This window comes from Tinamus guttatus, unplaced genomic scaffold (assembly GCF_059628265.1).
Source record: "Tinamus guttatus ecotype Peru unplaced genomic scaffold, ASM5962826v1 Tinamus_guttatus_pri_ptg000314l, whole genome shotgun sequence".
Taxonomy (NCBI): Eukaryota; Metazoa; Chordata; class Aves; order Tinamiformes; family Tinamidae; genus Tinamus; species Tinamus guttatus.
In genome coordinates this window covers 412,468-439,356 of record NW_028288848.1, presented here as the reverse complement: position 1 = coordinate 439,356, position 26,889 = coordinate 412,468, and the positions used below count along the sequence as shown (strand labels likewise).

The 26,889-nt window shown below is 39.6% G+C and overlaps 1 protein-coding gene across 1 annotated transcript in view; it reads right to left on the bottom strand.

Moving 5' to 3' along the window:
• The window catches only part of GFRA1 (GDNF family receptor alpha 1), a 128,848-nt gene that overhangs the window by 31,572 nt on the left and 70,387 nt on the right, over window positions 1-26,889 (bottom strand). The window contains exons 4-5 of the mRNA XM_088528589.1: window positions 20,557-20,896; window positions 4,573-4,682 (exon numbers count right to left, since the gene is read on the bottom strand). Of these exons, the coding sequence (XP_088384715.1) occupies window positions 4,573-4,682; window positions 20,557-20,896 (450 nt within the window). The remainder of the gene's footprint in view (window positions 1-4,572; window positions 4,683-20,556; window positions 20,897-26,889) is intronic.

The following is a 26,889-nucleotide window of genomic DNA, read 5'->3' as shown; positions in this document are numbered from 1 at the left end:
ATTATTCTTGCTTTTAGTGTCAATGCCTTTTAAGCCTAGTGGTTGTTTCCTAAAAAAAACTGTCAGCAAATTTCAACAGCAGAGTTTTTCTAAAACAGAGAGTTTTTCTAACTCTCTAACACATCCTTGGGTAAATATTCTCACATTTATGTGACAACTCAAGTTCATCAAGAACTGAATGAAATCAAAGAGTGTATTCTATGGCCAAAAAGAAATAGAGGGAGTGATCACCACTGATGTAGATCAAGTAGCTGTTACATGATCAACACTTAATCAAGCCAGGAGTCTCAATGAGGAGAGATTTGAAATTCTCCAGAAGAGTTTGTTTTAATTTTCTCATCAATCAGGAAAAAGTAAACAGAAAGGGGCAGTGATTCCGGAGGTGCATTGAGGACAGCATTTTTGGGAAAAAACATTTCTCCCTTGGTAATCTACTGCTGTAGGACAAGGCATATAACAGGGGGAAATGTGATCACAGCTACTCAAACTTGACATTGAAGTAATGATTAGGATGATAGGCTAAATAAAGCATGAATATTAGAGACCTGAAGTATACCCTAGAAGATAAAATTTTGTCCTGGATCCAGGGTTCAAGAGTCTTTAATAACACTAGGGAAAGGCCTATCCAATACCAAGCTAAAAGTAGAAACTTTAGAAATAACAGAAATCAGAATGATGTCAAATAGCCTTTCGGAGATGAAGCACCACTGGTAAATGAACAAATCAACACACAATTTTTTCCATAAAGAGGCAGGAGACAAAGGGGAACAGACGTTAAGGGCTATCCTGAGAAAGGCAGAAATGTAGGTCAAAATAAATGCAATGCAAATGCAGTCAGCAAAAGAATCATTTGTCCTGTTTTAGGCTATTATTAAATTAGAATGCAATCCCTTACCTCTATCTACTTGCAAATTTTAACAGATCGTTCCAGCAATAATTGCTCAAATTCTACATGAGATCAGCATGAGTAAACAGCAAACTTGAAAATATATTAAATGGAGGTGAAGAATTTAGTAAAATAGGCAAATATCACTTGCACCAATAATGAAAACTTGACAGTAGATAAATAAGAATGCTGTTAAATTAAAATAAAACAAATGAAAATAAACATCCATTATTTGTTTGCTGGTTCAGCACATTATTTCAACTATGTGACACTCACAACTGGAAAAGAAGCAAGTGAGGTAAATGAGAAGCAAGAGAATTTGGAAAAGGAAAGAAAATAGTAATCTTCAAAAGAAAATGGCTAAGCAGCAAATACTTAATGAAGGTTTAAGAAAACAGAAAGGTACTCAGGAAGCTATAAGCTCATGAAGGTAAGACCTTCTCATCTCAAAGAGGTAATAAGGTCATTAAAATGGGTCTAGACAGAGCCTAAAGTGTAAGAGATATCAAGCTACGATTAGGGTTGATGAACAGAGGAAAGACAGGGCAGGACGCGAACTGTGCATCCAGCTAAAACACAGTGGCTGAAAGAGCAGCTAGTAGAAAATCAGTCTGTCATTTAAACCTGGGGGCAGATGTGAACCCAAGCGCATTATGCGCTTGTTTTCCTGGGGTGGATTTTCTGGGTTTTTTTGCCTTCAAAGAGTGTGTGTGCATGAGTGTGCTTCCCACTACCATCTTGGAAATGCAGCTGAAGGATCCTGACAAAGGAGAAACTGAGAGCGGGTGGTAGCACAATGTGTGGAATAGGTTAACCGTGTTCCCTATATCACAGTTCCTGAAGGTCTCAGCAGTAGAGCTGGAGGTCTTCATGTTTTGGTCAAAAGCAGAATCGACCTAAACTCAGCCAAGAGGCTGCTCAGACTAGGATCAATTAAGAACGAGGAGATGGATGGTGGGTCCAGGTAGGAGGGCATGTGACAGATGTTCCTTTGGCCCTCACTGAACAAATGAAATCCAATGACAGGAAATGGGCCGAAGACCAGAAAAGCATCAAGAGCATCAAGACCTAAATAATAGGAAGGTCGGCAGAGCAGGCAGTCCTTTTGTAGGCTGAAGGTAGAAAATAGCTTAGCAAGTACGGATTATCATGTAAACCACTGGACCCAATTCTGATCTGTGAGTAGAGGATAAAGTATGTACTCCGTTCTGCAATTCCAGTTTATCCACACAAATTCTCATGAAATGCCATGGAATGCTAGGGAAATTGGAGGGATTTTTCTGAGAGCTTGAAAAATTGTCACCAAGTTAATGTTAAATGATATTTTTAAGTCATCGATTACATCAATACCAAGTTGATGTGGGAGTGCAGACAGCTCCATATCACTTTAATAGGCTTTAACCACTGCAGAGGGCCTTTAACATGGGTATCTTCTATTTTATTTTACATTTAATAATCTTTATCTTTTCCCTTTATGATAAATAATTTACATGATAAACATATTAATTGATCTTTATGACTATAACAAGGAGTCAAATATTATGCACTCTTTCAAAATTCTTGTAAGCTAAACCTCTCTCAAAAATTATGTATATTGCACTCTGATGCAAACCTGAACACACAATATTTAGTCCATCCTCCATTTAACTGGTACAACACCTCACCTACAAAACTGTGCCTGACTAGTCACACTTTTTTTTTCAATCCTTTATTTCACAAGGAAGTCCACAAAGTTCACTCAAGTTAACTCTGATTTACATCACTATATGTGACAGCAGAATCACACCGTTTCCTAGAGAAACTCTGTGGAGATACAGTTTTTGTTCCCTTTAGTGAAAGGATTACATGAACAAATACTCTATCCTAATTAAATATATTTAATCTCAATTAAAACACCTGGAGATCTCAAAACTGAACCTGTAACAGGTTGTTACCTCAAGTCTTAATACATAATACATAATACTTAATACAGTTATACATTTGATTTCGATCTCAGACACCCTTCTACAAATGTGATAGGTCAGCATATGATTTCCTTGTACATACAAGTTTTGTTTTGGTACTCTTTTTGGTTTATCAAGTTACTCACAAGAGCTAAAAACTCTTGCAACAGTAATCAGTTCCCATCTCTTAGGCGTTGTGTGTCTGTGAAGTGATAGGAAAGAACAAAACTGTTTATTTTTCCCTTTGAAAATCAGATAGCCTTTTGATTTCACTTCCCCTGGGATCTATTCCATGTCTCTGATGCCTCAAAGTTTTGCATTATGGTTACTGACAGGAACACAAAAACACCTGAGTGTATGAACTGTCTCACCCTTAATAGTAAATTCAACAAAATCTTCAAGAAAATTCACTGGATCCAGCAAGAACTTGTTTGTAGCTCTTATTCAGAAGTATCTATTAGTTACTCTTTGCTAGCAGCTAGAGTTTTTATTCTCATTGACTAGATCAGATTTCCAGATTATTCAATTCTTTGAGAATCAAATGACATTCTGTCACAGCTGTTCATATGCTACACCCTCTGCATATTGTTTCGATCTGATAAATCTCAGAAGTGCGCCCTTTGAAACCATCATGCCTTATCTTGCCAGTTTCTGCATGGACTTACCTCACTTGTTAGATGTTACAGTCATAAAAATGATAGCAATGTCATTTTTTTTTCAGACATTTCAGACTAAATGACTTTCAGTCATTTTTTCCCAGACTATTTCTTCAGCAAAAACAACCTATTATAGATATCTTTTATTTTGGATATTATCTCAAAATAATTTTTTCTTAACAGCTGGATCTGCTTCAGCGGCTCAGCTGGGACCTCCATATCCAACAGAAGGGCTATTACAGCACAGCAGCCCGTGTAGGCTGTATGCTTAAAAACATCATATCTGGTGGCCTTTTTAAAAATTTGCTTGAGAGTTTTGACATTTGCTTTTTCTTTACTGTCCAGCTATGGTATTTTTACAGCAAGTTCGCTTTTCTGAGGTACTTTCTCTCATTCAGGAACCAAATATTGTGTGGCATGTGGAATTTGACTTGCTTATGAGCATCCTTGTGCCAGTTTGCAGTCAGGCAGGTGACAGCAAGCAAAATGAAATATATTGGAAAGGGAAAGGATTTCAGAAGATACACTTGGTCTCAGTTAACCTCCATTGACAAGCATGTCAGAAAACACTTAAAAGGGACAGAGATCATGGAAAGCATAGCGGTTGGAAGTGAAAAATAACTGAGTTGGTTTATTATTGCAATCCTAAAACATCCTGCAAACTTTTCCCAGAGACCTCAGGAGGTATTTTACTCAACCTTGAGATGACAGCTGCAAAAACAAGCAAGCTCTAGTTTCTTCTATTTTCTTTTAAAATTCTTACTTCTGAGTCTTGTCCAAATTAAACACTTTAATAAGTCTTGTTAGGTAAGCTTAACTTGCATTTGTTTCTCCAGACTCAAGCACCTTTCTCTCCTTGTCCTCTATCCTTAATTTGCTTCCAATCTACAATTTTACTCCAGGAATCTATGTAAGGTAGAAAAGAGACCACACAGCCCACACAGATGGAAAATTTTTCCTAAAGTCATATTGTACGGCATGACCAGGAGCGTTACCTTCCACTGATTCTATTTCAGATGGGCCTTCCCAACCCTCCTGGGGTGTTTTTGTAGATGGATCAAGCCCCCACCCTTCCCTGTGTTCTTACCAATAAGCCCCGAGTAAGCGAGGAGGCAGTCAGCATAGTTCTCCTTCAGACAGCTACTAACAGACCGTGACTCAGGCTGGCAGTTTGTGAAAAAATCTGCAAGGCGAGATCTGCAACATGGTAAGAAAAAAAATGCATATCTTTAAAAATCAAGCCTGCAGGCATTTTTACCTTTTACACTTTCTCTCTTTGTGCAATGCTTAATATTCTTTACCTTAAGCATATAGTGGAAATATTTCAATTGATGAGAGTACCTTTTTAAAACCCATCTGTCTTTCCAAAATCCACTTTTGCAGTCAGAACTAAAAAGTGTCAGGAAAAAGAAGGACAGTAAAAAGGGACAGAACAACAGGGAAATGTATGTCCTTTTCTAAAGAGAAATGTTCTGCATTTTCATGCCAAGAAAAGACGAAGAGAGAATTTATCATGAGCGGTCATTTTGCCTGGATCTGAACTCTGGTTGGAATCTGTTATTCTATATGAACAGAACACAGTATCTGCCATTTTACTGACTACACAAAACCATATGTTTGTGCTCACGGAGCCCTCTTACTCCATGACTTGAGCCTGCTTGCTCGAGTGCTGCCCTGGGTTTCAGGGAATGGGCTTAGCCCTGCTTTGCAGGATGAGCTGGCTGAACCGATGTCGTGGGCAGATCCAGATGGCTTCATCTACAGAGCTCCCTGCAGCAACTGCTCGGAGATCTATTTGTTCTTGTAAAACGTCCATTTACCAGAAGTCTACAGTATTGTGCCTAGGGCTCAGAAGAAGGGAATGCGAGCTCCATACCCATTTCTGCTAGTGAATGGCCATGCCATCATCGCTTACATCTGTCACCTAATTTCCAAGAGGGGAAATCACTACTTACCTATGATTAAAATTGAAAACAGTATCACAATTAGCAGGTTATTACTATTTTGGAAATGAAAAGACAAGAAGTAGCAGCCAGGAACTCTTCACTTGCACTTTAAAGGCCACATACGGTCCCATCCAGATCTACTGTAATATTTGAGATGCTTCACTGATCTGAGTCAAGCTCCCACATCATATGGCCAACCCTCCTGCACATCTTGCCCTGCTCACCAGTTGTGCTAGGGCCTTCACTTAGGCTTGCATGCTGCTTGGACCAATGATTTTTATTTAATTAAAAAGTGTAATTTACACCTTTAATTCAATGAACAAAATTACTTGGCCTACCTCATTCGATCTTTTCCTCTGTAAAACAGGGATGAAAATATTCTCTTGAATAAAACTACTCGCAGTGCTGTTTCAGGACAAAGCATTTAATCTTTGCAAAGCCCTTTCAAAATCAGAATAATACCATCTATGCTTTTCCAGCACCAATCTAGCATTATGTAGATTTGCAATATAAATACTCTTTTTTATTTTTGCAACAAAACCACAAAAGTTAGTAGAGCCAAGTGATTTGCACAGATTTAATTTATTTGTTGACATGCTCTAGAGACTAATTATTTTTGTTTGCCTTATTGTTTTACCTATCTCAGATGGGGTGTGGATGTACATCATTAATTGGCCTGAAAGTACTGATAGGCAAACTTCAAAAGGTTCAAAGGCTTAGTTTCAGAAAGCGTCTTATAAATAGACTGTATTCAAACTGCATCTGAATTTATTCAAGCTATTTTCATGACCTCTTTTTAGTTCCATCCCTTTCTAACTCTTCTGATTGACACCAGCAAAACGGTGCTTGTCTCCAAACCATAGTTAACTGTAAGTATTTCACTATTTCTCTTCCCTTATGTAAACATTTAACCCTGTAACGGACATCTCTACAAACTAGTTGCCTTTAAGAGCTTTAGAAAGTCAAGCTTTCTACCACTTCTTCAAGATGTCCTATATGCATACATGCTAAATTTTCCTAGAATGTTTACCTATTTGGTGAAAACATACTATGCCTACCAGAGGACAGGCTGAGATGGATCCCAGAGAATAGCATGAGATAGAAAACCCTTTGTCATTATATTATTTTTTTCTAGGTCAGTAATTAAGATAGTTGCTGGGATCTAACCTTCTGAGCAACTGGGAAAACAGACTGTGTACGGCTTCTAAGGAGTTCAGAAATTCTACAAATATCTAGGTGACACCTGTTTTAAGATAGAAGACAGCATATTAGATCTATCTTATATGAACCTTTGCCATGGTAGCAAGAGTGAGACTTATCTCATGCAGTAATTTTGAGTTTCTAAAACACAGAGGTTCCTCATTTAAATTTCAGTACCCCAAATACATGCTTTCAGACCTCACATAATATAATCCGTCTTGTAAATCCTGAAAACATTTTTGGCTATTACATCATTATCCTTAACTGTCCAGTTTTCTATTAGATTAAGAGGTGCATTGATTCATGTAATACTCTCAGTGTTTTTAAGGACTACAAACTACTGTGGATTAACACCACGGTGATTAACACTGACAAAAATGACCGATTAACAGTCATTTATTATCCAGGCTGCTTAAAGAATTTGTTTGCCTTAAGGATGCTAAGAATTTCTCTCATGATCCTTTTTGTATACAGCCTGATTTCTATGTTAAGTTCTGAAGAAATTTTCCTGTGAAATTTTAAATTTTGAATTTTTGTGGTCATAAAAGTTAATAAACTGACAATGTTTCACATTTAACTTTTCATAAGTCAAATATAGTTCCAACAGCTGTAGTCCCAATATTACTAGACATCTTCATGCACTCCTTATCAGCAGTGAGTCATCCAAAATTCACACTTGCAAAGTTCTTGCTCTCCCCTGAGCTGTTAATTACACCTAATACTTGTGTGGACTAACTTCCACCAGAGAAGCAGTAAAGACCAATAAATAAAATGGAGACGGATCTCCATCCTCCCTAAATAACTCCATCAATTTTAGTGAATGTCTGCTGTTTAACGTTTACTGAAGATCTAGCCTCAAACATTTCCAGTAGAACGATACTGATAAAACTGCGCTCATCAGCAATGCGTGAGTAGTGCTACTGCTACTTATCTAGACAAACTAGCCTATTCTTACGAAAAATAAAATCATTCCCTAGAGTACTGCATATTGTAGTAAGAATTAGAGAGTAAAAACAAGCCTTTTAGGGATGATAACTAAAAACAGGAAGATGATACTAGCCTAAAAAAAAGGGGAAGAAAGAAAGAAAAAGGAAAAAAAAAAAGCATTCTGTGTTAACTTAGTGGTTTTTTCAGCATGAAGCAACTTGTGGGGAGTATCTTGTGGTTAAGGCCTTGGATTTTTTCCAGCCTTTGATTGAGCAGTTTGCTAAACCGAAGGACAAACAATTAAATGAATTCTAACTTAGCCCTGGTAAATCCCCTCAAAATTAGCTGCATATTTTATAGAAATATTTTGTATACAATGAACTGAAAAAAAGAAGAATAATTCTATTGGCTAATTCAATGAAAATCTGTGCAAACGGTCTTTCCGAGAAAAAAAATCCCAAAGCTTCTGGTCTCTAGTGCTTTGTATTAGCACCAACAAAATCATTTTTAACAGTTAAAAATACAAAGAAAACAATGCTAATTTGTTTTCTTTATGATACTGGCTCTTCCAATACACAGTAGGATAAATCAAAACTTTCAAATTTTGCTTACAAATAAGCTTTGCTAATAGCAGTATTGTGTTTAACCTGTATACTGTTTTTGAGACAATTTGATTTTATATTAGCACAGTCTGTTGTGTAGGAAACATTTATTAGGTTTCACTGTTTTTTTTATTCACAAAGTTTTATAAAAGTTCTTTGATGTTCTGAAATTATCTTTGATATTAATCAGTCCCACCTCTTTAAAGTTAGTTAATCAAACTTTGGGATTGGCTCTGCAGAAGTGCATAGTGCAAAATTTAAAAATATAATCTCAGTGACGAATTCGCATTCTAAAAATGCAGTTTTGATTTAGATGTGCTCTAAATCATAGCCTAATGGAAAGCAGATCCATGACGCAAACACATGATGCCTCCTCAAGAAGTTCCCTTATTGCTGGGCTAGCAGGTGGTGACTTCTCTTAGTGATTTTTTTTCTCTCTATATACTTGCAGTTTGGGCTACTTCATGCATAGAGATTGAGCCTCAAGTGACAGAAATCTCTCTTAGTGGTGGTAAAAGGGGTAGGTATGAAACTCTTCAGACTGAGCAAACGTTGAATCTGTATCTGTGCTCATTGCATTGAACTACGCTACGGAGTCAAAGCAAGTAGTGGCAACTACTTGTCCTGCTATGGCTCCCATCCTCTGCACCTGTGTCAGGGATGTTAGGTAAAGTCTGAACCTCCTGGCAATCCTCTCTCTTTGCTTGTGTTTAGGTATCTATTGGTTCAAGAGCAGTAACACAATGGATATAGAAATGCCAAAGCTGAGTGACTGAGGTGACTGCACTAATTAGTCAATTTGCTTTAGTGTCTAGACACCATTTGGTAGACACAACATAGTCACGGAAGGAAAGTACTACATCAATATTCAAAACAGAAGAAAAAAAAACCCATAAATCTGATGCTGAAAAATTTCAGACTAAGTAAATGAATATCTGTCTTAGTGATAAATGACATCATTACACAAAACACAAGCCAAAGTACTTGTTCTTGTAAAGTACTTGTGGGGGTCAAACACTGTATCCTGCTCTGCGCAGGACTACACAGCTCCCATGTAGGAAGGGAGACTATTCCAAATGAGAGGCATTGGGAGGCAACAGCAGCAAGAGGGGATGGCCTGTGCACAAACTAATGGGCTTGCTGCTGCAGGAGCTTTTCACTTTCCCTCTTTTTCCTACAAAAAACACACAATGAGCTGGCACTGACCAGAGGCAAAGGCTACCTAAGACACTATCAGACTATTGCCACCTGCAAGGTGAAGAAAGCTCCAGCACAGGAGACAGGACCCTCCCAGGACCCAGCAATTTAGATCTGACCCATCCATGAAGACTTTTTTGCATTAAAAGTCACTAGAGCTGCAGAATACAAGGATCATATCTTCTTATTTATGTACACACCTTACTGAGCAGCTGTGAGCAACTATGAAAGTTGACAGCTTAATTAGCCTTTTTTATACTGCCATTTTTTCCATATATTAATTAACCAACAGCTTTATTTTTTTTTTCTTGGAAAATAGCTTGTTTTTTCCTCAGCCTCTAGCCTGCTTCTCAGACATTTGAGGGCACTGAGGGCCCTTGCGCTCCCTGCTCACCTGCCCTGGGGCCTCAGGTCCCAGTTGAGCCCGGCCAGGGCCATGGGTCCCTGCGCACGGTGCTGTGGAGGTGCTGGGCTCAGGCCCCACATGGTTCTGCTTCTTCCTGGCCAGGGGCCCTGCCAACCCCAACGCTGACACAGGTGACACCACTGGGTCACATCCCACATGGCCCCACATGGTTCTGCTCCTTCTTGGCCAGGGGCCCTGCCAACCCCAACGCTGACACAGGTGACACCACTGGGTGACATCCCTGCAACAGTGGCAATGTCTGGGGTTGGGCCTGGCCCACAGGGCACCCTCACACACAGGGCGACGTTTGTGCCTTTTTTTTCACATGAGAAGAAGGGTAAAAATTAAAGATTTAATGACCATTTGGCTCCCAAGACAGGAACAGTGGGAGCAGTTTCTCTCACGTTAGCCATTACAGACCTTTTCCAGCAATGGGAAACACCATTACACAATGCTGGACCCCAAAATCAGCTCTAATTGAGCAAGGCTGCTTTTCTTTTTATCTTGCTTTGCTGCTGTTTTCCTATTTTAAATGACTTGCTGTTTGAACTGATTCAAGTATTTGATTTCGGATTTGATTTATCTGTAAAAATTATGTAATCCATCTGGAAGTACAAAAAAGTCAATGCCCAATTACATACTGGCAGCCTATGCAGCCTGTGAAACAACAGGATACAGAAGCACCGCCAGAGCCCACGTCCGATCAGGTCAGATGTCCCTTGGAATCGAGGACACTCGGAGCATCCGGCAGAGACACAACAGTGCACCAGGACCTACCACTGCAGCTGGAGCTACACACTCCTCCAAGTGACCAAACCAGCTCCTGCAAAGCCAGCTGACTCCGTACCATGTTCCCCACCACGTCTGACCTACGTTATCCAGGCGTTTCACTTACCAAGGGCATTTCAGACATCTAATACCCAGCTAATGGAGACCTAGCTCCTGGAAAGATAGACATGCAGAATTGAAATATTTCCACCTGTGCCTATCTGTATCATATTTCAAAACTAACAACACATACATTGTATTCTGGGTGCATATTAACATAACTCTTTTTGCTAAGCGCTGTAAAATAAAAATATTCCATGTTTTGCTTTTGTATTTTACACAAAGCAAAAGAGACAACAGACTAAGCTATACAGGAGTTTTCTCTTAATATGATCCTTTTCCCTTGCTCAGATTAACTGCTAGGGAGCTGTTAGACCCTTTGATGCAATGCCTACTACTTCAAATACAAAGAACTTACCTAAATGCTAAACTCACGGTTCATTAATGACAGGTAAAACCCGCAAGCAACTCAAGATCATGTATTAGAGAAACTTTAGTTTAACATATTTGGTGCCCTCTGAGCTTAAGGGAAACTACTCAACCCAAACCTGATTCTAAATTGGTTTATTTTATTTGCATTTAGGCAACAAAAATATTTTTATATTACTGACCTTTTGTGTAATAAAACTTTTTTTGAAAAATATGGTGCAAATCCTGAGCAAAAGGTAATGCAATAAAGAATTAGAACAGTGATTTTATGAGGCAGTGACACAAAACAGAATTTTCTCTTTCTGCTTTCAAAAAATTATCTCAGGCCATATTTTAGAGGCCTGTTTGAGAGAACATCTGGAAAGCATTCCACAGGAAATCAAACCTATATTAAATATGTTTTGTAGGGCTCTGTTTCCTTGCATTGACTTTAAGCATGCATAATGTGTTTCTGTTCTCTCCACTGCAAATAAAATACTTTTCTGAGAATTCCCTACAAAAATGATAGGCAGAACTGCCCATCCATGATTTCTAGAGTGGGGTGCTGATAAGATTTTTCTTTAGTCTCTCCCTCTCTAAAAAAACTATCCAAAAACATGAACAAACCGACTAGCTACTTTCTCAGTACTACAATTTTGTACATTTTCATTTTATTTCCTTTACACTATTTAATTTGGAGTCTTTTATATAAATATATATATATGACTATCATATTTAAGGATATACAAGTCTCCAAGTGTTTCTTGATAGCACGTTACAGAGGAAAGAAACAGTCCATTACAGATAGATTTTTCTCACTTCATTAGCTGGCCATACAAGAGTGTCTTTGAATTATAGCCTGGAGACCTAGGAAAATCATTGCCACTCTCAAAAACAAGACATAGAAATTAGTGCCACTGCAATTCCTTCAGTGTGCTTCTGGATGTTTAGGTATTTATTAAAAACTATATCACGAGTGGGCACTGGAAAGATGTGGTACCAAGCACCCGGAAAAGACATCCATGACAATATTCCCTGCAACCACTTGAATAAACTGTAATAGAACGCAGCTCGCTCAAGCATGAGGCTGATGCAGAGTCTGGAAAGCGAAAATATTCTAAAAAGCCCCATGCAAGCATCCAGGTTCTCTGCTGACCACAAAGATATGATGCAAAAAAATATGTTGCATTAGATCATCAGGGTTCCTCAGATTTGTTAGGGATTGGTTTTGCATCCTGGAGTGGCACTGAGCTATGTGTGGCAGCACCCCTGATTGCAACATTTCTGGGCCCGCATCTGCTGTCAGGGTCCTGGAAGGCTGCACGGATGCTGCGCTTAGCTGTGCTGGGTCTGAAACTCATGTTCAGGCTGCTCTGAGATGTTCCTGAAGACTCAGACAACAAATGCCAGACCATAACCACAGCAGATAAAAGCAGATCACAGTTGCTTTTATGGGAAACTTTTTTCATGTACAAAACAGCCTCATCGAAAAGCAAGTCACAAAGTTCTGGCACCAGCAAACCAATATAGCACTGATCTTACTCAACATGTTTTCCTTGCTTTTAGTAGATATATGGATGCATAATGCTAGTAAGAAAAGCACTGATTTATAGTTTAGGATTGGAAAATAAACCATTTTTACCAGTTAAGGATGACGTGGATGCCTTAAGAGCTTTTTTTGTCTCCCCTGGCAAAAAGCTTGAATGCAGCCACTGAGGCTAAAGCGCTGACAGCCTGTGATATATCCAGATGTTTACAGGAATTGCTCTGGAAGATATTGTCCATTTTAAAGACTGTTTTGCAATGCTGTATGATGGCCAGTTACCGAGACACTTTGCACTGCCTAATTAGGAAGGGGAGCATGGGAACCGAGAGGACAGACACAGTGAGCTGTGCTCGAACCAGAACACAGAACCAGAACAGGAAAACAATTCAATTGATATGGTTAAGTTTTAATTGAGCAGAGGTCTAACTCACATGTGCTTTTACTATAAAAGTCTGCTTTAATGCTTTATAGCATATGCTTGAAAAAATAACCTTTAAGCACATGTACATGTGAGGTGATATATTAATCTTAAATGTGACCTCAGGCAGGGTCAGAGCAAGCTCACACTGAAAATTGGTGTTCAATAACAAATACACGCCAGGGAACTTCGGGTCTCACTTATTTTAAAGCCAGCAGATAATCACACCTAGGAAACAACTACCTTATATGTCAAGAAGTCTTTCCAGACATTGGAATCTTTAAATCTGATTAATCTGCCTAATCAGTAGATTAATCCATTAGGAACACGGTAGTGCTTAAAATACAATGACAGCGATGCAATTTATATTCAATGAACATTAAAATGCTAAAATTCAAAAATATACATGTAGATGGCACTTGTCCTGTTGAGAAACAAAGTACTATTTTTAGTTCCCAGGCTTACATTTTCTTGCAGCTATTTTAATAGATGAACTGCCACCAGAAATATTCTCTCACTGGGGCCTGATGTAGAGTGATATAAATAACCTTTACAAAGTCCAACATAATGGAATGGGAAAATCTGTTGACATTCTTTTAATTAGCGCTGCCTGAAGATTTACCTACATAGAACAGGAATAGCTAATTCAGTCCTGGAAAAAATCCACTGAAGTCACTGATGTCAGAGGAAGTATACGGGGTATGGACTTGATAGAATAGCTCTCTTACTGACATTAAATATACAGCAGCTTCTTGCCTGTAGTATATTGATGGTTTGAGGTAAATGAGAAAATATTTTGATTTGTTAAAGAAAACACTCTTTATTTGCCCCAGAAACAGCAAGTTAGCTAAATATAAGTAACAGATGGAGTACCTACAAAGAGGGATCAAATCTTCTCTTCATCAGATTGCATAGATTAGTGAGCAGACCCTACTCGTGCAAACAGATAGTTAAATTTCTGCTTTTATGAGCTTCTATTAGCAATTCAATAAATCAGCAGTAGCACTCTACTTACCAAAACCCATCTAGCAAATCCACTAAGCACTCAATGCTAAGAACTCAAGAAATTTCAAGTTTAGGAATTCTATTGAAAAATTTGATGCCAAACTTAACTGTCATTGTTTCCAGTATTTTTGACTAAACAGAATGAAACTCCTTTTGCAATATATGTAGTTTAATAGTCCCCCCAACGCTGGAGGAACAAAACCAAATAGGCCAAACTTGCCCTGCTGCAACTTTCCTGCCTGGGTGGAGTTTTGGATCTGCAGCCTTCGTATTTATCGCACTCTGCAGGCAGTTTTCCTTCCCCACTTAGAATGAAAATTTAAGCCTTTCCAACAGGATACACAAGTGGATGATGGGCCATATTTAGATATTCCAAATCTCCCAAGTTCCCAGAGCTAATGCTTTCTAGCAGAGAATACTCAAGATACTGAATTATTTTGGGAACCAAGGGACTGACACGGAATGTAAGGTATCTAAATATCATCCATTACAGTCTAATCATTTGTATCCCAGTTTATTTTATGATCACTGTATGTTCACACTTACAGATACTCTATTCCCTGTTTCTATTTTGTAACTCAAGAGACAGTAATAATGAATATTCAGTGCTACAGTTAATTCTTAAAATAATAAGAGAGGGACAGACTCCCTTCTCGTATTATGATTGAGAAAGCTACACCATGCAAAACAAAAGCTAGCTGAATCACATTGCTCTGACAGAGCTAAGACTTGACCTCTATCTTAGAGATAGAAGGGCACAAAGGAACCTGCTTTTGGTTAGTGGGAGTGAGGAATGAGCAGTGAGTGAGAGGGATGCAGCTTGCAAAGCTTCAGGCTTGCCTAACAAAGGACCTCAGTGTAAAGATACTGTCTACGTACTGCTTTTAAAGCATAAAAACGGTGTGTGTGAAGATCTCGTGACCGTTAAAGCAAAGAGTGATGTGAAAGTTTGGGGCAGGAATAAAGCTGAGCCATTTTTCTAATTACTCCGTTCTTGCTTCTTTGCTTCATTCAGGAAGACGTCAATCATCCCACAAGCTTTTAATCTTCGGGACTCTCTTAAGCAGAACACGGAGAGTAGGAACAAGGACTGGCCAAACAGATCTTGGCACCACAGAATGAGATCTATCTGCTCTGCAACGGGGACAAAGCTGTCTTGTTTTGCTGGGCATTCTGATTTTTACATTCCAAAGGGATTTATGGATATGCTTTAAGGAGAAACTGCTTGATTCATTTGGACTTTTACTCAGAGGGAAGACATTCAAAATGACCTTTGTTTAGGGGGGAGAGAGGCAAAATGTACTATTGCATCTATTCCATTCTACTAACAAAAAACATCACGGTAATGAATTGTATAAGGGATTAGAAGGGAAAAAAATAATATATGATATTGAAGCCTTTTCTATCTTTACTTTGCCTTGATTTAAAAGGTTTTTTGCTTATTCTGCAGAGACTGCATTCATCTTTTCTTTCCAGGCTAGCAATTCCCCCTGCACATACTCTACTACACCAGCATGTTTTCCCCGCAGATCACTCCAGATTCTGTCCCACCTCCAACCAGATCTCAGTTCAGCTGCATTTTCTGAACTGTGATCATCCCCCCCATTAACTCATTACAATGAATTAACATACTTGTTTCTCTAAATAAATACGGTGCCTTTAGCTATGCATACATACATATATATGTATGTATATACATAAGCCGTGCTTTTCCCAGTTAAGCCTGTGCTCACAGACATGAGATGAGCTCGTCAGCAAGCTGCACTTTATGAGCCAAGCAGATTTGCTATTTTATGCTGCTTCTCCTCTCCCACTTGGTCCCGTGAGGCCTGAGCTCACCAGGCCCTGGTGTGACGAGGATTCGTAGGTGGCCTGAGCCCTGACTAACCCCGTGACACCGCGGGCTCCTGCGCCCGGTGCAGGGTGAGTCAGGCCGCACACGAGGCCTCTCGCCCACTCCCTGACTCAGTCCGCTAAAACACAACATAGACACAGCCCGCCTGCCTCTAGACATCCAGAATGCCCCATTTCCATGCCCTTAACAGCATTACAAAAGCTACGTTGTTGTCCTGCTTTTGTGTACCCACAGAAAAACAACCATCTGAAGGAGCTGCCAGACAGCTCCCAGTGCCAAGCTGATATAAATACCCGTCAAGGATGCAACTCCAGCTTTGCTCTATAGACGGGTATAAAGCTACTGTGTCCTTCATAAAAATACCCAGTCCTTTCAACACCTAAAGCTAGAGGAGGCCTGAGACGGAGCAGTCAACCTCAGGAGCCGGCCAGCTGAATTGTAGCTCTCATAAGCTGCAAGGCTCAGGGAGGGAGGCAGCTCCGATGTTTTCCTCTCATCTCCTGAATTACAGATGATCACTGGGCTGTGGCAGGATATTAGGGAGGAAAAGAACAGCACACAGGAGAGCAGGTGGGGGGACTGGAAGTGCCTGTAATAGAGAGAATTCAAATGTGTCAGAGAGGCAGTAAAAGTCAGATAAAGACCGGGAGAGCTAGAAAAAAGGAGATGAAAGGAGACTAAGCAAAGGGAGAGGCAGGCAAGGAAAGCAAGGGAAGAAGTGAGAAAAATGGAAGAGTCTAAGCAATAGAAAAATTCAAGCAAAAGGCATGTTTCTCCTGCTGGACTACAGCATTCCAGGACCACTCAGAAGTCTTACACAGAAAAGGCACTTCAACAAACAGGCGCAGAGATGGTACCTGCCCTCGGCAGATTGCCATTAAAAATGTCCAATATAAAGAAGGAAAAGTAATTTCTCAGTTTTTCAGAAAACACAGCAAGCAGCTGAGCTTTTTTTCTGTCTTTACTGTACTTGGATTCTTTTATGCAATGATGGAAATGTCTGCATATCTTATACCTGTAGATGCAGATATTGAATAGGTGGTTACATCAAAATTAAGACTGGGTAGCACAGCTGGGCAGATACTGGTGATCAGATGCTGACAGCAGAATCTAAAAGTGTTTATAAGAACGTGCCAATGAAAATACATTTGTAAAAATGTGGTTCTCCAAATACCTAGCAGCAAAAGTCTCTATACTGAGTTTTCAGTGCAATGACACCTCCACTGAAAACTAACAGGGTATTTCACCACTGTTCTTCAGACAGCACATGGCAAAACATTTTATCTACCATTTTATCTTTGCTTCCAATGCCACATAGTCAGTAACATGCACTAACTGCAAAACTAAAGGCAAATCTTCAGGAATATTGATTTTAGCTAAGAAAAAAAAAAGCCCAAGTGGCTGGTTTCTGAAATTAGTCAGGAATCTGTCTGCTTCACACTTAAAATAAGCCAAATGCTTTGACTAATCATTTTAAGTATAGTCAGTCACCAAGGAGGACAAGAAAGTTACATTCTGTGACTAGATGACTAGCTGACAACAACAACAAAAAGTCTTACTCCTTTCAGGTCTTTACATCACATAACCCTATTGATACTGTCCAATTTTTCTGTTCTTTTAATAAACAGTGTGTCTGTATTGCTATCATTTTGATCAGCTTCTTAATGATTGTGTTAAGAAAACAGAGAATATATGCAAATTTAAAACTAACACCAAACTAATGACTCACATTTCCAATACTCAAAGAAAAGAGTATTCTGAAATACTGTCAAATGTGATACTGGAAAAAAAAATGAAGCACACTCTCCTGTATTTCCTGTATTCTACTCTATTTACAGCAGAACAGAGTTTTTAAAATATGCCAGTCAAACTTCAGATGTTTAAGTGGTGGCTGAAGCAATCGGAATAGAAGTCAGATGTCTGACCTATTCCAGGATGACACAGATCATGAAAGTATTTGACAGTACACTGACTTTTCTTAGAAATGTTGTTTATATTTATAATGGGGAAAAAAAAAAAGTCTAACTGCTTCTTTTTTTGGCTCTTTTTTTTTTTCTTCAGTTGGCACCGACAGACATACCTCCAGACTCCAGTATCTTCCAAAGCAGGATAAATTGGGATACCCACTCAGTATTTTGATGAAGTTCAAAAATTAGGAGGGTTTACGTAAGTTGGAACTTATTTGCATTTCTTGACATTTCTGGCCCCTTTTTCCCTCGATCAAGAATTTATGTTACATAACAGATGAATGAATGAATGAATATTAAAAAAAAAAAACAGCAGCAAATTGTCCAACTCTCTCAGTAACGACTTGGTGGTACCTGCCATTTAGCTGAATTGCTTCCCTGTTGAAAAATCTTTGAAAAATTGTTGTTTCTGAAACAGATTCAGTGATGTGTGCATCCAGGGCAAAGCTTTTTAAAGAGCATCCAAAACTGAAGGTTTAAACACACATTTGCATAGGCCTATGGGATATTTTATACATGAGTTTGGGCAGAGACGAATCTTGCTTTTCTGAGTAAGCAGCGTTCATGAGAGAGCCCTTTCAGAGACTCTTTAGAATTTATCCCCCTTAACTAACATTAAGAGAAAGATGTAATGGAAGTAATAGGCAAGCAAATAATGGTTTCTAAATGACTGTGTTTCACAGTAGTCAAAACACATTCACAAATTATTCACTCATTTAGGTATTCTTTCTGATTTCAAAATAAAATTGAAGTTATCTGAGTCTAAATTATGTGCCTAGTGGCTACTGCTTTTCATTACTCTAAATACATCCAGAATTACTATGTAGGCTGATATTTACCCATGCTAATACTCCTCTTCCCCTTCCTTTCTCTCCTCCTCGAATCCCTGTTTTCCTGCAAACCAAGGGGAAAAATCACAAGTGGCTCCCTGTGAGTGCACGGACTGACTCTCACCAGGGCTGATTTCTCCTCCCCATGACAGTAGTGATAGAGGTACTAAACACACCAGGGCTTTAGACAACCTCAGAGGAATTAATGTCCACCTAAGAAGACTCTCTGCAATGCATCACATTTATTGTATCTCCAGGTGTATCTCCTGTTCCCACAAGCATCCGGCCACTTTCCTTGTGCCTCTGCTGTCCCTCTAACAGCCAGGCCTCCCTGAGCCCTGAAAGAGCATCTTGAAGAGAAGAAGCCAAGCAAGATCATATAGGATCTAAATGGATCCTCAAGCAATCCATGCCACCCCAGCGCTGGCTGCAGCTCTGGACACCAGGAACAGACATTTTACCAAGCAGACATTTTGCCTCTGCAGCTTTGGAATGGAAAAAACACAACCGCAGGACTCATAAAGTCCAATTAAATAAAATGACATTAAAAAATTAGCTGCTGAGATAACATAAGAGCAAAGCTGACCAACAGAAAATACAATCAAAAGAGAAGCACTGGCATTAATTTAGCTAAGGAATTCCTGACACCATTACAGCTTGAGTAGTAGGAAGAACTCTCCCTATAAAATCCTCTCCCCAATTTCACTGGCACTGTAATAATTTGGAATCTTTCCAGGAAACACAGTAAAGATACTGTCATTGTGCTGCTTAAAAGGGTATGTATATAGGGAAGACAATATAAGCAAAATAACTAAATAAAGTTCTCACGCCCAACTTATACAGAGTGTAATAGCAGTACCTGTGAAGCTGCTATAAAGTCTTAAGATCAGGAGGAGGGAACTCATATTTAAAAGTCTAGCTATTTTACAAGGCACATCCTGTAACTATTTATCAAGGTACACACAAACATAACTTTACTGTCCTTGACATATCAAAACAGTGCTTTTGTTTTTTTTTTTCCCAGTCCTTGCCAATTCACAGAATTTGATGATCCATAAGCAACTTCACAACTTCATTAATATGACATTAGCACAACAGCATTCTTATATAAACATACACAATGCAAAGCAGGACCAAAGCATCTCCTCAGGGCACAGAGGGTTCTGCATGCCACCGAATAAGGAGGCTGTGACAACTTGCACGGAACTTGTTAAAAGCCAGGGACCTGGGTTATCCTAGGAGCAGCGCTCTCCGAGCACAGAGAGCGGGGAAAAGGCTGGGAATTCGGTCACTGAGTTGATGACCCTCCAGTTGGAGCAGCCAAGCACTTTAGACAGGGAAGGGCGGAAAAAACAACCCCAAGCCTAAAATAGGTCTTCAGATAGTAGAAGGCTGGTCCACAAATGTGGGCTCCTTTCCTTTCCATGCAGAACTCCTCCTCTTCCCTGCAACAGCCTGTGCACTATGACGATATATGTGAAGCTCCACGAGGGGCTTGTGGTCACAGACAGAGTTACTGGTGCTCACATTCAGGGCTACAAGGAAAATAAACCTCACTATAATGAATAATTCTATTTTCACCTGGTCTTTAGTGGGGAATAAGAATCATTCTGAGATACCATTTCATGAAAACACATAAGGAAAAGGTTTCCAACAAAAATCCATAAAAAACAGATTTCTGTTTGGGTATCTTTCCTGGGGGTTTAAAGTTCTTCCATAATGAGTGTGAGTAGCTGTGGCTGGTTTTGGAGGGGGCACACACTGTAACCAGATGCTTTTGTTATTCTGTTAAAGGTGTCACAGCCTTTTGCTTTTTTCCCTGTCTTTTCCTCCTCCCTAGTGGATATTCTGACCCCTTGGTCCTGGCAATTCCAGCAGTACCAAAAAGTTCTTTCTGGTACCTCATTAATCATTCCCCTGCCATGTGCTATCTTACCTGCAGATGTAATTCTTCTTGCAGGATTCTTGTAAATTCAGGCAGTTTGGTTTCTCCCTGTCCTCATATGAACACACAGGAACAATAGTCTGCCGTCTCCTTTCTGTACAGGCTACGTCTCGACAGGAGCAGAAGAGCATCCCGTAGCTGTGCTTGGGGGGAACTTTGTCAAAAAATAGCCGGAGGGCCTTATGACACTTCCGCTTGTTACAGATTTCATTAGACGTGCTGCTGGTGCAGGGGGTTATGTAAGCAGATCTGTACCTCTTGCAGGTATCATTTAGGTTGCAAGCTTTGGCTGCATCCAAGCAATTGTTCCCCTTTGAAAGCACTGGCTCCACTAGAAAAAACAACACAACAGCAGTAAGAAATGCGTCACATTTACACTGTGCTTTGACGTTCGTGTTTATTTCAGTGCTAATGAGATCCTGAGTTACACGGAAAATTCCCAGTGCCAAGAGACTGTGACCAGTGCTTGTGTTTTTTAGGGTAATGGTTTAGCAAGCGAGCAAGAACACAAGCATGCGTTAAGATCAGTAGGCTGGCAAATGAATGTGATTACACGAAGCAGGCTGTGCTTTATCGGCCTTGTGGCAGACATCCAGGGTGAATATTGTGCAAGACTTGGTCCCACTAGAAAGCTGTCAAATCACGGGTAAGTTGGAAGGGAAACATTTGGCCTATTGCACAAGCACACAGTGAGAACACGGGTTCCTCACGTTGGTTTTCCAAACCAGTTTCTCTGTGATATCTTAATTTTCCCTTGCACAGTAGAAATGGCATTCTGAGTTTTCATAGAGCTGCATAACATTTAAATTTAATTTGTGTACTCTGCAGAATATAAAAGCCATATGCCTCTTACTACAGCTTTTGAGGTACCAAGCAGCCCGCACAGCCAGAAAGGTAAGCAGCGTAGTCCCATAAATGTGAGCTAATGCCACCCAAAAGGCCTGTAAAACCCATGCTTTGTTCAAGATATTCCTATAAAGTTTACAGATATCACCTAAACCCTGGAGGTATTTATGAAGTTTACAAGCTTTGAAGAAGCTGGCATAAAATTAACAAGTGACTGTTAAAGAAATACATGTGAACAAGGAGTATGTTCTCTCTTTTACACACACAAACATATATACAGGTGACACACTACAAGTTATAGGAAAAATATTCACATAAAAGGTAAGACTGTAGTTATAGATTAAATTTTATAATCAATAATCAATATATGCTTTGCTTGAAAATAAAAACAACTCATGTTAGAGTGCAATATTCAATTAAGAATAATCTTAATGCTGTTGTGGATATTTGGAATGCCAATGTCACAGATCAAAGAAAACAGTAACTTCCTACTGCTAAATAGCAAGTAATTTTCTATTCCAAAAACTTAATTCAAGGCCCTTTTGCACCTCCATGTCCCTTCTCTCCATTCATCTCCCACATTGCAGATAAGGATGTAAAACTTCTCCCTTTCTCATGGCAGAGAAAGATGCTGTGGCTTGGCCAGCACAGTGCTCAGAGCTACTGCAGCTGCAGTGCCTAAGACTGGCATGAATACAACACTTGCTACTATCTCACATTATTTACACCTCCAGAAATGACCCACACCATAAGTGACATACATTAGATTTGTTTCTCATTCTAGCAATATGCCATAATTACATTAAGTGGGTTTGAATATTTAGTTTTTGTATATTTAACATTCACACTCTAAATCCTTCCCAATATCAGTATCCTGAACAATAAACTACCACTGTTTGCTTATCGTCGCAAATTACAAAGCTAGAAAGATGCAGCATCTTACTATAAATTACCACGTCTGAGCACTTCTTATACTGGTTTTCCACAGCTTACATAGCACCAGATCCAGAAGAAATAGCATATCCAAAATACATCACTCTCATAAAATCCTAACACTGTTATATAGAATGTTGTGTTACATTAACACATAACTATAATCTTAACTGTGAACTCCAGAAGATTTTTTTCCTGTAATACAGTATAGAGAATTATATGTTAAGTACAAATATAATTACCATGTAATCTGCAGGGCATGTAATTATGTAATATATGAATAGCATACTCTAATTACTATGTGATTACAGAGTAATTACATGGTAATTTTGTGCCTAGAAGACAACTGCTGAATTCTACTTTTTAAAAAAATATTTTGTGGAGGAGCTCTAAATACGGCATACCAACACAAGCAGACAACAACTTACTCTATGATACATTATAAAACATTCTTTACAAATATCCAAGAGTCAATAAAGCAGGCTCTACAGCCCTTTGCCCAGAATCATATACATGTTTTCTATTAAGGATCCACCATACAGTAATTGTTGCTACAGATTTAAAAAGCATTGTGAATATGAGCACCTTAAAAATCAGAAGTGACAGGTTAATGAATCTTTTTTAAATATAGAGCATAAGTCAAAATCAATGAAAACATAAACAGCAAAGAAAGTTATCTTGAATGAAAATTGCAGTGGGTGCAAATTGTTCATAAATCCACCTTGATACTTACGTTCATTCATATCCTTTGCATAATTGATATCTACCCAAGACTCACATTCCTGCACACATCACCTCTGAACTGGGACCAGGTTTTTTGTTTTGTGTTTTGAACTTATCTATGGTTTAACTTGCTAAATTTAGCTATTTGCCAGTTGCCTTTTCTATTTTGATACGTATATCTCTAGCCATTGACTCTGGCATATTTATTATCACATTATACAAAGAATTTCTACCTTTTAAAATCCAAACTAGCGTACAGTACATATAAGATCTGCATCAACCGCATCTGAATTAAATACGACTGTCTAAACAAATGCTTCTCATTAAAGTTAGCTTCTCCCAAGCTTTTTAATCATGTTTTAATATAAAATTTACAAACCAGAACACACTTCGTGCTTTAGTTTTTATTACAAAAGTACAATGTAATTATTCCTGCGTCTTGTGGTAAGTATAGTTAAGAATACTGAGAATGTTTTTGGAGATTACTTACACAGCAGTAATACATAACGTCAAAATATCACCCCACTCCTGTTTTGCAAAGCTTAAATTATTAAGACAGGCAGAAGTTTGGCTCTTGCTAGGTACTGACTACATTAAGAGCAAATGGAGCTAATCCAGAGCTCCTTTTCCTGCCAGCATCCCTTTGGAAAGGTCTGTGTAAGGAGATCTTTCTTGTGCTCCCTCCTCCCTCGGGCCATTTGGGGATGGAGTTGGACAACCCAACCCAGCAGCCTGAGCTGAGCATCCTGCCCACCACCATTTCCCCATCCACACTGGTTTCTGTCTTAAATCTGCATTGCCTTGGGCCCTTTTTGGAAATCTCAGCCATACCACACAGCTCTCAGCTGCTGCCAAATTCCTGCAGACTCCAGGCTGAGCTATTCCCAGCTCCCAACATCTGCAAGCTTAGGATTCCCCAAAACTGGCTGCTGGAAGGCGGCTTGCGCTGTAACACGTGCAGGAACTCCAGGGCAGCAACCATCAGCTGGCTGGTACCAACCTGCCTCCGTATGGATCCCCAGATCCCGGCTCCTCTACTGGGCATCCAACACTTGAATGCAACGCGAGATGATTTTAGACCAACTTCACTGAAATAAAAAGAAGATCCTAAATTGTAGCCTAAGCTGCGACTACTTTGGTACTTGTTATCTCCTGAATTCCCCCTCCCTGGCTCATCGTTTTTATAGCTGCAGCAGCCCTGGACTCAGCTCTTGTTCAGCCGTGGAAAAAGGAGCAGAAAGGAGCCAGCCAAGCACTTTGTTCTTTTATCCAGAGATGTTTCTAAATTTTAATAGGGCTTCCTCTGCCCTGTACGATCTTCCTTGTGCTTCACTCTCTTTCAAATACTCTCTTCATCCTAATCTTTCATCTTTTTTTGGATTTCCATTTCATGTCTTCACCTAGTAAGACTCCTGGCTATCTCTACAACTCCTGTTAACCCCAGGGTTCACTAGAAGGGATTATCAGAGGATCTTAGGAACTTCTTATTCATGTGCCTAATACATAGAAGGAGTGGAAGAACTATCGCTGTTCTCTAAGATTCATATTAAACTGCAATTTACATAAAAACAATTTACTGCGGTTACCATTAAAATTACAATTACTATTTGGAAGTAATTAGCATTAGTAGGCTTTCCAGAGTATTTAGTGCAGAGACTGCTGTAAAAAGAGCAGTAAATGTTAATGTGAAGGAAGGCAAAATTGAAAAGTGATGAAGGTGACCACATGGGTATGTGACTGCTCCGGGGCAGGTGCACAATATTGCATGTAGGAATCAGAGAGCAATCAGGAAAAGAAGTGCCTTGATCCTACTCGAATAGAGGGCAGTTATGCATTTCGCCAAAGTATTTGTGCTTTTTAGATTAAAAAAAGGAAAAAATAGAACACAGAAAAGATTGTAATCTGCATCTAAGTGGTTGCAACTAAATTCCCATTTTCTTGGGCAAAACAGAAATGCCTAAACTGATACTTGAGTCCAGAGCTGTAACATTAAAAATTCCTGGTCAGTCCTTCTCAATGCAAGTCTTTGATACCACAAGCTACTACAGGGACATTAGGGACTACAGGTGCCTGCAGTTCTCCTCTGCTTACACTCACAGATCTACCCTGAGTAAAGTGGATCAAGACAATCACCTATCCAAGTCCGACAGAGATCAAAACCTTTACATTGCTTCGTGCAAACAACAAACCTGACCTGGAAGCATTCATCATTCAGTGGTGATACAAACCATGCAAAGAACCACCAGAGGCAGCACGATGCCGAGCCCAAGGCTGAGCACTCCCTTGGGCAGGCTTCTGGCCCACCAGAACACACTTACTTCCCTTCCAAAGGCAGCAACTGGAAAGCAGGTCGGCTACTGCCTTAATAGTAAGTCTGCAGAGGCACTATCCTACTTCCACGCTCTTCTAGTCCCATGAGTAACATAATCCGTTCTATGCTGTAGCTCTTCCCCTTTCTTCCAGGCCAGCCAGCTCACCTCCCACTCCACACTCTCCCAGGCTTTGCAAAAGCTGTAGGGAGGTGCGGGGACCACTGCCTGAGAGAGTTCCCTGAGCACTAAATTAATGAATAAAGCACCACGATATCTTCAGCGAGGTGCCCTTTAAAGAAGAGCCCTGCTCGGCTCTTCCAAGCAGTGCTCTATCCCCTGGAGCATATACCGCATGCTGAGCGGACAAAGACTCTGAATCTGGCTCTTCAGGACCAAAGATTTTCAAGAAAACTCAGGTGTTCTGTCTACCTAGACATTTGTCACACAAGATTTTGGTGTTTCTGTTTTTTTGGATCAGCACTCCAGCATATGCACATTATAAGGACCCTGGATATCTCACTATGGATTTTAGCTACCACACAGAGGCAGGGGCTCCTAATTTTTAGACACCTAAATACATCTTTTGGTTTATTCCCAGATGAATTCTACTAAAGGGGCCACATGCCCATGTGCTGTGCCTTGCGCCATTCAAGTTCACCACTGGATCTGGACTCTGCTCTTGTCTCCAGTCAGGGTTAGCAGGTTCATGTTGACCATTTGACACTGCAGATAAAGAGCAAAGTCCTACAGCTGCATCTGCACGGATGAAAAAAGAGAGAACTGATGTCACAGGATTTCCTTTGGTACTTTCAGTCTTCCGTGGGGAGGGAAGGAAGAAAGGGTGAGAATAAAACTCGGAAATAACTGCTGTAAGCTGACTGATCATCTACCCTGACATACAAGTTATGACAGAAAAGTTTTGTAACCCTATCTATGTAGCTATGCACTGATTTAAGGTTTTGTCCATTAATAGCAGAGACAGAGGGGAAATCCTTCTTCCCGGTATTAAGAGCTTTGTGTGCTGCTTAAATTTGCTCTGGCTTCACTCACACAAATATGCTGATCTGTTACAAATATAATGACAGCTTATGCCAGGATCCCTACTTTTCCATGTGTAACTGGGGACTGCAGTTTTGCACTGTGCTCATACCAACACAGTTAAATCCATTTTATTCACTATGGGTATCCTGATTTTTCAATATTCTAAGTAACAAGAATTTGTTCCTTTTGCTACTTTCACTTCTGTCCAAGGTATTTCACATAGAAGGCAGAAACGTACAAATAAAATCAGAGGCTGCTGAACAAAGAAATTTCAAACTACTGCTAACTAATCCAAATCACTGTTTCTCACATTACGGCACCAATTATTTCAATTCTACCCTAAAGGGTTTCTAGGGTGTAAAGGTTCTTTTAATCTACACTGCACTAGAATTTGGATGAATTATGCCTGACTGGGACCGTATACAGAATATATTCTTTTGGAGGAGAGATCTCCAGTCATTCCATATAC